Source organism: Aedes albopictus, chromosome 1 (genome assembly GCF_035046485.1).
Source record: "Aedes albopictus strain Foshan chromosome 1, AalbF5, whole genome shotgun sequence".
NCBI classification, from domain to species: domain Eukaryota; kingdom Metazoa; phylum Arthropoda; class Insecta; order Diptera; family Culicidae; genus Aedes; species Aedes albopictus.
This window is the reverse complement of record NC_085136.1, coordinates 75,123,838-75,138,084: the sequence shown is the minus strand read 5'-3', so window position 1 is coordinate 75,138,084 and position 14,247 is coordinate 75,123,838. Positions and strand designations below refer to the sequence as shown.

At 43.2% G+C, this 14,247-nt stretch overlaps 1 protein-coding gene across 9 annotated transcripts in view; it reads left to right on the top strand.

Annotated features, from left to right (window-relative positions):
• LOC109422059 (uncharacterized) overlaps positions 1–11,950 on the top strand; it is a 255,013-nt gene extending 243,063 nt beyond the window's left edge. For 5 of the 9 annotated variants that reach the window (XM_062844865.1, XM_062844861.1, XM_062844857.1 and 2 more), the window contains one exon: positions 9,779–11,950. In XM_062844865.1, coding sequence (XP_062700849.1) covers positions 9,779–10,088 — 310 coding nt within the window. In that variant the 3' untranslated portion in view covers positions 10,089–11,950. The remainder of the gene's footprint in view (positions 1–9,778) is intronic. The other 4 variants (XM_062844866.1, XM_062844858.1, XM_062844864.1 and 1 more) reach the window with 1 other exon arrangement.
• The last annotated feature ends 2,297 nt before the right edge of the window (positions 11,951–14,247 follow it).

Genomic DNA, 14,247 nt, shown 5'->3' with positions numbered 1-14,247 from the left:
ACGTCACGTCACGTAACGCACAGTAACAGGCTGTCAGGAGGGCTAACTTGGCAGTAGCAGGCAAGCAACCACAAGGCACATCAAGCGATGTGGCACTCTTGATTAGCCGCCAAGTTGGCCCTTTTGACAGCTAAAATAAAGCTCACCAGGGGTTTAGTTTTCTGGGAATACATCGCACCGGGTGGGTTTGAAGAGACGAGGAAGTGGAGAAGGGGGCCAAGACGCAGAGTTGTACAGCAAGTCTTGGGTAACAATTTCACGAGAAGCCCCAAGGGATATTCTTAAACCTCTTTAGTAAAACCAAGAGTATCAGTAGTAAACTGAAACAGACCAAAGATATAAACGAGTGACATTTCGCTTCGGCAACTCCTCAGTAAAGTAAACATTTGGTCGGTGCAAACGGTATAACAGCATTGCTTAACTTTAATCCAGTAAGTGCAACAGATTTGCAGTTGTCGCACCAACAAACATCAAAATGGTGCGCCATGTTAGCCCAAATGAACAGTCGGATGAAGTTCACGTTCATTTGACGTCGATTGATGGTTTGTTGAGATCTGTCAGTTCGTTTTGCCTAAAATTCTTTGATCAGTCTTAGGACGACTGTTGAGGAAAATTTTACTTGAACCCTCCAATGAGTTCTCGTAAGAACTCTCAAATAAACAAATGGAAGAAATTACAAAGAGTGCCAAGTCAAAATTTTGAAGAATTCCATTAGTAACTTCTTGGAGAAACTTATGCCTTTGGAAATTTCCTTTAATATTGACGGTGGCTTTTGGTTATCCTGAAATCTGCTCATGACAGTAAAGTTCATCCTAGGATGTACAATGTACATCTGTTTGCAAAGTTGTACATTTAGTATTAGCTCAAATAGCTAGCTTTTGCTGACATATTCGATCATGTTTTGAGTGATACGTGCATGAACTCTCTACACCGACCGTCCGAAGAGCCGCGGAGACGTTGAACAGGTCCACCGTGGGCACCAATATCACCGCAAAGTTAGCCCTATCGTAGAGGTTGCATATCCACATACAGCACACAATCAAATTGACTGAAACGTTCCTCAATTGCTGCCACGCTCTCTATTCCGTTCAGGAACAGAAGACGTTCAGTCGGTGCAGATGGTTCACTGGCAAGTACGGTACGTGCAACAAATGCCATCGGCCAAAATGACGCACCAAGTTAGCCTAAATGAAGCACTCTGTCAGACATTACATTGTTTGGTAAGTGATGCCAGCAGTTGCCACGTACGTTTGGCGCAAATGGTTCAACGACAAGTACGGCACGTGCAACGAATGTACAGTTATCGAACAGCCATCTGTCAAAGTGATGCGCCAAGTTAGCCCTAACGAATTTAAGGTGTCGTGCGTGGTGTATTGCCAAGCGATACAGTTCTGGAGCTCGATTTGAATAGGTCGTATGTGCTTTTGTCGATGTAAAATTCGATCAGTTTATTTTAGTTATTGTAGCCATCTGGAAGATATTTTGAAGACTTTTAATGATGGAACGAAAAGCCTGTTTTGTGAGGATTCTGTTGTATGTATGTACTTTGTTCAATTTCAACGGTTTTCGCTATAATACGCGAATCCAACTGATCGAATTTTTAATCGACAAAAGCACATAGGACCTATTCAAATCGAGCTCCAGAGTTAACGAATTTCGTTTGCTAAGTGAAACGTAAGCATGCTGCTGTCATCGAACGTCTACTGTACTGTAAACTTCGAACTAGAATCCACAACTTATTTTTTTGTACACACACGTGTTCGGTAAATTTTTGACAAAAATAGAACAGCTGTATACAGCTACAGTAGACGTTCGGTCGGTGCAAACGGTTTAACTGCAATGCTTTTTAACTGCAAGTCCGGTAAGTGCAACAAATTTGCAGTTATCGCACCGCCAAACGTCAAAATGGTGCGCCATGTTAGCCCTAATGAACAGTCGAATGAATTTTTCGTTCATTTTACGTCAATTGATGGCTTGTTGACACTGTCAGGCGTTGCAGTTATCGGATTTTCGTTCGCTAAGTGAAACGTAAACATGTTGCAGTTATCGAACGTCTACTGTATATACTGCATTGTTTACCTTTTGCACCAGATTTTGACAGTTGGTGTACTGAACCTCAGTAAAATCGATTACCGAAACTACCGAAATAGTTCTGCTGTTCTATTTTCGTCAAAAAAGTGCTGAATAGGCAATTCTGGATTGAGTGTGTATATTTTTTTTTCGGATTGCGACAGAAGAACTTTCCATTCGGGTTCTCTATCTCCCTGTATAAGTGCAACTTACTAGCTTCATCCGATCAACTCAGTTGTTCCGTATTGTCTATCAGTTCCATGGATTCTGTCCTTCGCTGTAGTCAATCCATGCGCTCATAGACTCCGCATTGTTGGTGCCAAAGAACGTTAGAAAATGTCCTTTTCCGAAAAAAGGTTTTTTTCTCAAAATTTATGCGAAATTTCATGCTTCGAAAGTTAAGTGCTCTAAAGCAAATCCAGATGCGAATTTTTTCTCAGTGTGAAGTCCGTCAAGAGATTACCGGGAATTTCGATGTGTCCTAACGAACAGTGGTCTCTTAAATTTTTCAACTTAAAGTTACTTCACCTAAGTAGATGGTTATCCTACAGATCATCTGGTGTCATCAACGTAAACCCAACCCATTCGGACGGTCGTCCACCACGTCTCTTAGTACCTTCAGCCCAAGTTCACATCACGCAGACAGCTGGCCAACAAACATTTTGGTTCATTCAACCGAATATCACAACACAGAAACGCACCTCTTGGTTCCTGAACTGAAGGATACTTCTTCAAGACGATTATCCAACATTGATTCCTACGACCGAAGATCACCTCACCAATACAGTTGTCCAACACGTCTCTTTGTCCTTTCACTGATATTTGCTTCATCCACAAGTTCAGCACGCCTCTTGCTGTCTTCTACCAGAGACCACTTCATGGAGACTGTTGTGTAACATATCTTTCTGGTTATTCAACTGATACGAACGGTTATCAACACGGCAACGGGACTCTTGGTTTTTTTTTTCAACTGAAGATTGCTTCATTCAGACGATTATCCAACACGCCTTTTGGTTAGATCAACCGAAAATCACTTCACAGAGACTGTTATTCAACTTGTGTCTTAGCTCCTCCAGCTCCTTGAATTTCACTTAGAGACGATTATTCAACACGCCTCCTAGTTACTTTATCCAGAGACCTAGAGACAGTCATAGGCCAGACCAAGACTGCGTTCTTTGCATCTATAGCAAAAGCACGACGCAGTACCGATCACTTCTTCTCTTCTGCTTTAACGTTTTCTCCGTATTCACAATGACAGTCATCCGTATCGTAAGACCAGGGTCACCGTCTTCAATGCCATGTTGAGGATACCATCCATACCGAGGGCTTTCTTCACTTCTTTATGCTATTGTAAAGAGCTCACCTTTAGACTCAATCGCCGTACGGAGTTGGCCACTGTACGGTAGTGTGTGCTTCGAAAGACACCGTTCACAATTACCTCCTGCTTGTCAGGGCGCATTCCAGCTGGTGTCGCTGGGCCCAAAATTTTCACCATCAGCTTGACCCTATGGATTGGCGTCTACTTCTCATCACAGCTCCTTGTAACACTTGCTCAGTACAATTTCCCTATTGAAAGTGTTCCTCGCTAAAGGATTCAGATCTTGCTCTTTGAAGTCATCTTCTGGCTCTAAGATAGGTAGCGTTTCATTCCACTAGTCTACGCCGACGGACATTCGTCTCAATTTACTGCAACATGCTCTCGCTACTGTTTACGTTAGCTCCACAGTCTTCTTAACGGGAATGTCGCTGTCTGCTCGAAATACTTCGACATAAAGAATCTTTTAGAAATCTTCTGTTGCCGACCAACGCTGTAATGGTCACTATGCATGTACTTCTCATTCATTTGTCAGTTAGTTTTATTCATCAGCGCAAGGCTGCAGCATGTCACATCAATGACGGATTCCCAGCCGTCTATACGAAATATGCTCATAGACTTCGTTGCACACTTTCGCGTTCAACTTCCACAGGGCCTTTCAGCAGATTATAACCATATACGTTGGACAAGCCTGCCTCCCCACTCAACGGCCCAAGCATTTAAATCCAATAACCAATAACGACCGGTGTTCATCCTATCGTCCACGTAGAGGAGCATAACAGCTACACACGAAGACGCTGTTGATTTTTGAGATAACTAAACCTTTGTCGTCATTATCCACAACCTCTTGATTAGGGAGTCCTCCCGTAACTTGGATTGCCGCAATCGTTGCTTAATCCCTCATCCAGTTACCATTATCGGAAGGAACTCGGTAAGGTTCTGCAATTGTGGTCATTGCCATCCTCCGTTTAGCAGAGCACGCATCTCGGTTGCTTTATGCAGTTTATACAGACAACATAAACACTTCCGCCGCATTTCCAGTACGTTTTGGACCTATCAGGACCCTTGCAGTTCCTCACCTGATGACCGAACTCCATGCACTCGAAGCATCTCTCCAACTATTTTCCAGCTCGAGGAGTGACTCTCAGAGTGCATATCGACCTGCCGGCTTCCATTCTGCCGGTCCCCATCTAAGGGTAGACGAATGGCCGCCGACTGGGTGGGTACCTCCAAACGCCTTCGTTATCCGAATTTGCATCGGTACATCCACGTTACACTGCTCATCTAGAGTAAACCACTGCTCCTCTTCTGTCGTCGTAATCTCATCCAGATCCTTGCACTCACGTACCGCCTCCTGTGACAAAGACCCCACGTTTGCCTCACTTTCCAAAGACTTCGCCATGAGTTCCCGGTAAGCCAAGCACTTGACGGATGGGTCTTTCTTCACCTCGACGATCATCTCACCTTTCTGCGTGCGCCGTGTGTAAACCACGTTCTCGCCCTACTTTTTCAAGCGCAGTGTACGTTGCTTTGTAGCTCGCTTCGACAAAAGGGCATCGCCCTTGCTAGTCTCCCTGAGTTTCTCCGGGTCGACATGTTTCTTTCTTTTTTGGTTTCACCTTCTTTTTCTTCTTCACCCGCTGGTTTTCAACGGTGCACCATCCGCTGTCTGTTGACCCGTTTTTTTTATGTCGGCGGAGCTTCTTCACCTCCAGGCGTGTCCGTACCTTTTTTCTCCGAGCGGTGGCTCTTCGGTGTCCCCGGAGTTTCCACCGCAGCCCATACCGTGGCTTCCGTCAGAGCTCTTCTTATTGGCTTCAGCTGGTTCAGGTCTCAATTTGGGCGTCTTCTGCTCGCGTTTTACGCGTCCGCAGCTTTTACGGCAGCTTTGATGTTCGCCACTAGCTGCTTGATCTTTAGGTGCCCGTTGTGTCTGTCGTTCACAAACAGCTCGTTCACGTTTTTCCTCGCCTCACCCAAGTTCGGCTCTTGAACAGTGCCTGTTGGTCAGATATTTGACCCTGTGTACTAACAGCTTCACTCCTGTTGATTTCTTTCGAGCTCGCTCCATATGGCATTATTGCTAGCACTCGCTGCTGTAGTTTCCGTGTGGTTCGCGCCCTGGTTAACTTCTTCGGTTCCGTATGTAGCCGGTCGTCGTAAGTAGCCGTCTTTGAGATGTTATGGTTATATTTGCATGTAGGGAGGCAATGAAATGGCTGAACACGAACTTCATGGGGTAACGTGTCCAGAGCCGGTTGACACTAGTCAGGAAGATTCAACTGAGAGCACTTCTATTGCTTAGGGTGGCAAGTTTTGAACAAACCAGGAGGTCTGCCAAAGTTTTAACGGGACGGAGGCCGTTGCAAGCCACGCGTCTATCGCCTCCGTGGTCAGCATTTCGACTCCTGTCGTGATTTCCCCGATCACAAGAAGCGCCACGTCGTCCGCGAAGCCGACGATCTTCACTCCCCTGGGAAGGTTCAGCTGCAATACCTCATCGAACTTGGCATTTCAGAGGGTTGGGTCTAATATAGATCCCTGTGGAACGTCCGCCGTAATAGCCTCACTCCTCTTTCAGGCGTCTGTTTTGCCGGAATCTGACACAGATGCTCTAGGCACCCTCAATCGGTGTAACGAATCGGCGACCCTCTTCTCTGTTGCAGCCACAACCGTTCTGATGGCATCTGCAGTGAATCTTCCTTTCCGACACCCAAACTGCATCTCTGATATACCGCTCTTATTCTACGTGTAACTTTGTGAGACTGGTTAGGATCGCTCTCTACAACAATCTGCCATCGGCCTATCACCGGGAGGTTTATCTGACTTCGGTAGCAGCGCTAACTTCTGCCATTTCCAGGGGGGGGGGGAACAGCCTTCCTGAATACAATGTTGTATTGTTGTATCCTGTATCCTGAACATATCAGGATTTTCGCAGATCGCCGTTTTTAGAACTACACTAGGAATTTCATCCAGTACTGGAGCTTTTCCGGTTGGCAAGTCTTTTGCTAACGCCACCAACTCTTCGTTCGTTACACTTACTTCTTCGTCATCGACATCCTGGTCGATGGAAAATATGGGCGGCCAGATCGCCGGTTCATGCATCTGGAACAGTGCTTCGATAGTGGTTTTCATCTTTTCCGGACACCTGGGTACAGCAGCATGGTTGCATCACACGCTCGGGATAGAGTAGCTATCAGCTGGCCTACGCTAAGGCTCTATGAGTTGTTCTCCAGTCACTGAGCGTCCTCGAACACTTCCTCATCAACGTTCGTTGTCTTCCACCTCATAAGTAAGTAATACGGTACCGGATCGCTTGATGGTCGCTATGGGTATATTCCTCACTTATTCTCCAGTTTACTGATCTCATCAAACCAGGGTGTCAGTTTTATAAATGCCACCTTCGTGTCAGAAGGTCCATTTCTTATACGGATGGTCCTCTGGACTTCTCCTACGTAGCTCACGCTGCCCCTAAGTTGGCTAAGCCAAATTCTTCCTCGGATGTGACCTCGTCCTGTTAATTTCGGGTTTTATACTTTAAAAAAAGTTCACGGCAGAAGGCGGACCACGAGGCAAAACAAACGCGAGACTGATCGGAAGGAAAGTTCCCTTTTAAGGTTAAGTCACTGTTTCTGAGCATGGAGAAACACGTCTACTTCTTTCGGTGTCAGATGTAGGTACAAAAGAGCCCGACAGTCATCGGATTGATTGTTCAAGCCTTCATGCTATAAACATTTGGCAGACTCTAAATCCAAACATATGATATAAAGTTAGTTTATACACGTTTTACTTTTATAGTAATCACTCTGAAAATATTTCAATTAATGAACAAATCAGTCCGAGTCTTTTCTCTGGGAAGGGTTGCTTCCGGGCACAGGGCTCTGATTTCGACCTAGTCGCCCATAGTGTAGGGACTTATAAAGAAAGACGTACAGTTCGTAGTCCGGTGTTCTTAATTATGACATAATACAGTTTACGCAACGGCAAGGCCTACTACAGTTCGGCCATCTTGATTCTTCACATCGTCCTCGATGTGCAAGACTGCTTCAACTTTATTTTCCATTAAGCTCCAACTCGTCGACAAAGTCTTCGATGTTATAATGCATCACTTATGCTCAAATCTTTACCTGATGATCGCATCGCTTCTGTATCATCCCATTTCGTAACTCGTCTCGCCGACATCGTCCGAGAGTAATGGCCGGATATGGTCTGCGTCTAGATCCACTGTCGTTCCGCAGGCATTTCACTTTTTCCATAAGCAATTGTAGATCTTCAAGATTTCGTGATGATTTCTTGAAAGGCAACATCTAATTTTGATGAAATAGTTCCAGAAAGTTCACGGTTCCATCCCACTTCTGAAATGAAGGGACTTATAAAAAAGACGTACAGTTCGTAGTCCGGTGTTCTTAATTATGACATAATACAGTTTACGCAACGGCAAGGCCTACTACAATAGCTTTCTCTGTAAGCTCTCTGTAGCAGGAGCTGTGCTGGCTTTGGGATCCCTTTTTAACTCCAGGAACATTTCTCCATTAACGGATGCGGCTGATTTTCTGCACTTCTGCGCCTAGCTCCTAGATCGGGATTTGTCCGCATGATGCGCGGAACTTTCGCATACGTGTCGTCGCTTGCTTTGACGATGAGAGCTTCGGCTTTATTTCTCCTCCTGATAAACTTCCCTTTTTCGGGCGAAGCCCTTGGCATCTTCGGCGTCTAGAAGGATGTAGTTGGCATCCTCTGGGAGATACTTTCCCTACGACACTGACTTCCTCAGCGGTTGAAATGGGTTCTTCCATTGGCGCTTCTGATATTAGGGTTGCCACACAGGCAGCCTCAGCTGTTTCGGCTCTCACAGTGCCATATTCATCCACTCCGTCACTGACGATCCACGAGTCCTTTGGATCTCAATCACTAACCAACGCTTTGATGTCCTTGTGCACTTTGCTTCTATTATCGACGTAATCGTGCAGCTCATCTCAGTTGTGTTGCTGCCTCTACCCTTGGTAGTTTCGGTACTCTCGACCACGCGCTTTACTGCTGCTCCGGCTCTTGCATATGTTGCTTTTGTTCTTGCGCTAGCTGAGTTTGCGGTGTCTTCGCCAACCCAGTTCTGGCAAACGAATTTGCTGCCTCCTGCTTCCAGCCGTTGTGCGTAGACGCTTTTGTGAGTCCTTGGTTGTCTATGAAACAGAAAGGCCAAGCGATGTACAAATTCCTTCGAGGAGGTTGTGCTCAGAGCCCATTAAATTTGTTGAACAGATGTTGAACGTATTCAGCGGTTTGCCGGAACGTAATTTTAGCCCGCTCGTCTTGATGTTTCATTCAAACAGCTGTCCAACACGTGCATCTTAGTTCCTTCAACTGAAGATCACTTCATCTAGACTGGACAAACGTCTTCCGGTTTCATAAACTGAAAAATCAACTTATTTAGACGGTCGTCCAACACGGCTCTCGGATCTTTCAACTGAATGTCACTTAATTCCGATGGTTACCGAGCGCGCTTCTTGATTCCTTCAACTGCAAGACACTTTATCCAGACGGTTATGAAACATACGGCAATAGAGTCCACATTTAGCATCAAATGTAATTTTTTGTAGTTCAGCGTAGCGTTCTTCCATGCACAAACCACTTTCGGTTCAATGATTGAAGCTGTGCGAACAGCTTTCGTTCCGTGCCTGACCAATTATGTTCATACCAGAAGCACCTGATTTCCTGACTGATCTTGATTGTTCTGTGAAGTGAACAATTCCACACCTACTCCACGAAGGCGCCGCTGGACTTTGACATGTCAACAACAGATGCCAAACAATTTTTGAAACCAGGACTGCGTCTCTCGCCCCAGAACCTGTTGAAACTACTACTACAAAACAAAACAGGAAGGCTCATCGTTTTTCTGCAGGCTAATGAACTTCTTAGCGTCGCATATAGTATTTTGGCCCTAGCTGGGCCTATAATCTGTCTTACTCTGTCGAAAACTTATCAAAAGGCATCGGATATTCAGGTTTTATGGAAGATTGTTTGCTGAAAATCCTGGAGGCTATTAATATCCACTCTTGTAGTAATCTCTGATAGCATTCGCATCGTCAGTAGATAAAAATCTACGGGGAACTTCTGTAGATGTTCCAGAAGAAGTCCCCAGGGAAATATATGAAGCAATGTCAGTGGAAGATTTACAACCATCGTATTTATTCAACTATTTTAACCTGTAAACAAATTCTCACGCACACTTACAAAGCACACAACAAACGATTGCTCGCACGCACCACACACTCATACACAAACACATACCCAAAACGCTCGCACGAACGCACAAACGCTTGGACACCAACAACGCTTAACCGACCAACAACCGCTACCGACCCTCTCTGACCGAGCTCTTTTCACCTACTGTAGATTTTTTATCGACAGATCCCGGGAAAACCTGTCGTCCAACCGGAGCCGGGACTACCCCCGGGATAGCATGGCCGTACGGGATGGCTCCGAAATGGTCGTATCGGACGTGTGCGTCAAGGGTGAGAAGAAACGGCACCACCACCATCACCACAAGAGCAGCCACCGCGGAGGCGACGGCCAGGAGCGAAGCCGCGGCGGCAACCACCGGGACAGCCGGGACGGAGACTTCCGGGAACCGAACATCATGGGCAGCGGAGGCAACGGAGGCGGCGGCGGCAATGGACGCCGTGGCGACCATCGCCACTACTGACCCCGTCGAATGGTAATCACTATCAGAATGGAAGGACCGTACAAGGACCGCCGCGACGAGGACGAGGGTCGCCGGGTTCTGATGAGCCCACTGTGGGAGTGACCACCCATTTACTTCAGATGACATCTCTTAAAGAGCTCTAATCCCTCTCTTTTTTCCCTGTCTAAATTTCGCCTACAGTTTCTCCTACAATGTTGTACGTATTTATTTATTATCGATTAGTTTCACTAGTTTTTAGAACGTTGCTCACATTTTTTTCAGTGCAGGAATCCATTCCTAAAGAATCATTAAAACCAAAAGCACTTTAGACAGTTATAGGTCGACCGATAGTCAAGGCATGAACCATTCTTAACCAACTTATCGTTTGACATGTGCACCAACTCGACATCTATTAGTCACACACTGAAAGAAATTTTCTTCTCATTTTGATTGTGATTTACCAAGCGTTTTTGCTTTTTTTTTTTTGTTTATTCCCTTGTTTTACCTATTTTCCCTCTAAGTTGACAAACGCATGACAAAAGTTAGGAAATTTCTTTCAGAAAAAAATCACCTTTCGAGCAAAACTTTCAAATGGGAATCCGATCTTGACCGCGTCTAAACCCACGCAACGCAAACACATAAAGGTTAACACACAAAAACACACACACACCCACACAAGCATTCCAGACAATTCGTCGGATGACGTTTAGTCACGGTCGACATTGCTACCCGTTGCACCCCCCTGTTTACCTATCCCTCCCTCTCTTCCTCTCTTTTCCACCGGAAAAGGCTTTGTTTATGTTACTATTTCGTCGTTAAGTCGTTAATTTATTACCGTTCGTTCATTCGTGTTTGTTCGTGTACCATTGTTTCGAAACGATGCGACTTTTTTCCAAATTTGTTATCACTTTGCGTATTGTTAACGTTAGCCTTCAAGGAACTGAAGTGAAAAAATAAGAAGAGTATCACGAAGAAAAAAACAGAAATCTGCAAAGGCTTCACCTCTCTTACAAAGAGTTTGTTAGAAAGAAGTCTTTGAAACAGAAATGAAAAAAAAACATGTGGAAAATGACAGACGTATAAGCACAAACAGAAACACACAAACACTAACATGTAGAAAGATTTAAAGAGACAAAGATTAGGAGAAACGAAACCGCAGTTGCAATATCGAGTTCTAGTGGACAATTAGGAAAGCAAGCAAACAATTATCGTTGTTTTTTATTAGGAAATTGAATTAGGAAAAAAACTAAGTTGACTGTTTTCTCTACTACCCCGGGTCGATTTTCTTCTTCTGTAGAATTAGAGTGCCATTACAAAGGCAAATCAAAGGTAAATTCACGCGCACCACCAACCCACTCAAGTAGGTTTTCTCGATCTTAACCGTACGTCCGTCAGGAATCAACACTAATATTTAGGAAACAAAAAAAAAAACAAGTAAATGCATTTCAGTATTTTTCCCCCTCAATTAATGTTTGTTAGACTCGTTTAGACACATTTACATTTTTAAGGCCAATATTTAGGGAAATCAAAACGCAAAATGCGTGCGCAGCGCGCTTACATCAGACCAGCTTCGCGCGTTATAGGAAATCACACTGTCTGTCTAGTTAAACACTACCCCCTATGTAATTGTAAATTGGTTTAGGAGACCCCCGGAACTAACACAACCGAACCATAATGTTTCGGTTTGACACCACTCAACGAGACAGAGACAGAGAGAAAAGACGAGAAAATAAACCAGGCGAATTATTTCAAGTGTGTAACTAACTGCTAGGAACGAAGGATGTTTTCCTCGGTCTGAACGAGGAGGAGAACGATCCGAACATGTTGTAAATAGTAATCGTATTTAATAAAGGATAAAATAAAAAATAATCGATTAAAACTAAGGTTTTTAGAAATGATCATTTTTGTCCGAAAGTTTCTAGGTATTTTGTCTGGCAAGCGGCATACTTTATTACACCAACAAACCTAATTATTATTATTAGCTTTATTAGGGAGATTTTCAGCCCGAGGCTGGTTCATCTCCAAACAAACCTGTGGTGGATGCAATTAGAATTGTAAATTAAACATTGTGATTTCATTATGTGTGTGTTGAAAATAGCGTGCTGATTTGGACATCCCTAGCAAATCAGTGTGGAAACGTGGCGAACACGCAAAACTTAACGAAAGTTTGCTTCGGCCTGAAACAAGACAATGGAACGAGTCAAGATCGAGGCACGGACTGTGAATGTAGTGGTATAGTCACAAAGGTTCGCGTGTTGGAAGAAATACAGATGGAGGGCATTCTAGTAACCAAAGTTTTACCGATCGGATGTGGTTTTGAAATCATCCTTCGTTACGACAATGGTGCAGCCGGTAGGCGATTTCATACAGATTATCCAATTTAGTGGCAATTGTGAGCAGGCAAATAAGAAAAGAAGTAATTTGTATCGGTGCTCAGAGTGAAAGTTTGGCTAATGTGGAGTTGTGAACAGTTGTAGTGCAGGATGCAGAAGAAAGGAATGGTGAACTGATGGCAGGATGGAGGCTCCGGTGAATAGGTTTGAGTTTGAGCGAGGAAAGATGCTTGGAAATGTGGAACCGAAAAGCAGATGAACGGAAGGCGAGTTGCTGCTTGGTAAAAAAAAACAAAAAAAGGGGGATGGAGAAATGGAAAGAACGATGAACGGAAAACAAGAAAAGAGTAACGAGATCCACTGGCAAAAAAAAAGGATAAGCCAAAAAGATGAGGCAAAAAAATAGATGAGCCGAAGATAAATAAAGAAGAGTAGTGAGATGGATTGGCAAAAAAATAGATAAGCCAAAGAGATGAGGCAAAAAAATAGATAAGCCGAAGAAAAGTAATGAAGAGTATTGAGATAGATTGGCAAAAAAATAGATAAGCCAAAAAGATAAGGCAAAAAAAATAGATGAGCCAAAGGAAAGAGAAGGGTATTGAGATGCGTTGGAAAAAAAATAGAAAGATGTTAAACGAAGACGGTGATTGCTAAAAAAAAACAAAAAGGGGGAAAGCGGAAAAAAGAGGCTGGAAAGAAATGAAGAAACACACGAAACATGAGAAAAATGTTTGAAACGCCTAGAAGAAGCAAACAAATGAACGGAAAGTAAGAAACGAGTTTTGATACGAAAACAGGATTTAAACTGATTCGGATTTGGATTGCATTAGGGTTTGAAATATTTTCGATTTGCATGTAACATAAATTGAATTCGTGTTTAATATGAATTAGGTTTTGGATGGTTTTGAATCAGAATTGGATTGGAATTGGATTTAAAATGGATATGGATGGGATTTAAAATGAATTCAGATTGGATTTGGATGGGATTTAGAGTGGATATGCATTGGATTTGAATTGGATTTAGATTTGATTTGAATTGAATTGGGAATTGAATGGATTTGGATGTCATCTGATTTGGATTGGACCTGACTTGGATATGGACTAGATTTTGGTTGGATTTGGACTGAATATGGATAGGATTTGGAATTGTGTTTGGAATTACATTTGGATGTGATCTAGACTGAATTGAATTTGGATAGACTTTTCATTAGATTTGGACAGGATTTGCATTAGATTTGGATGGGATATGAATTAGATTTTGATTGGATTTGGAATGGATTTTGATTTGGAATTGGATTGGATATAATTTAGATCGGATTTAGAATAAATTTGGATTGGATTTTGATCAGATTTGTATTGAATTTGGATTTGGATGATATCTGGATTGGATATGATTTGGATTGGATATGGAATTGGATTTTGGTTTGATATGTACTCAGTATGGATAGGATTTGGAATGGTGTTTGGAATCACAGTTGGATGTGATTTAGACTGAATTGAATTCGGATTTTCATTGGATTTGAATTGGATTTCAAATGCATTTGAATTGGATTTGGATGGGATATGAATGGAATTTGGAATGGATTTTGATTTGATTTGGATTGATTTCGGATTGGAGTTGAATCAGATTTGGATTTGAATTAGATATAGATTGAATGCGGATTGGATTTGGATTGCTTTTGAATTGAATTTTGGTTGGATTTGGATTGAATTTGGAATGGATTTTGATTGGATTTGGGCTAAACTTATATTGGACTTAGATTGGATTTGGATTGGATTTGGATTTTTTTGGATGACATCTGGATTGAATTTAAATTTGATTGGATATGGAATTGAATTTTTACTGG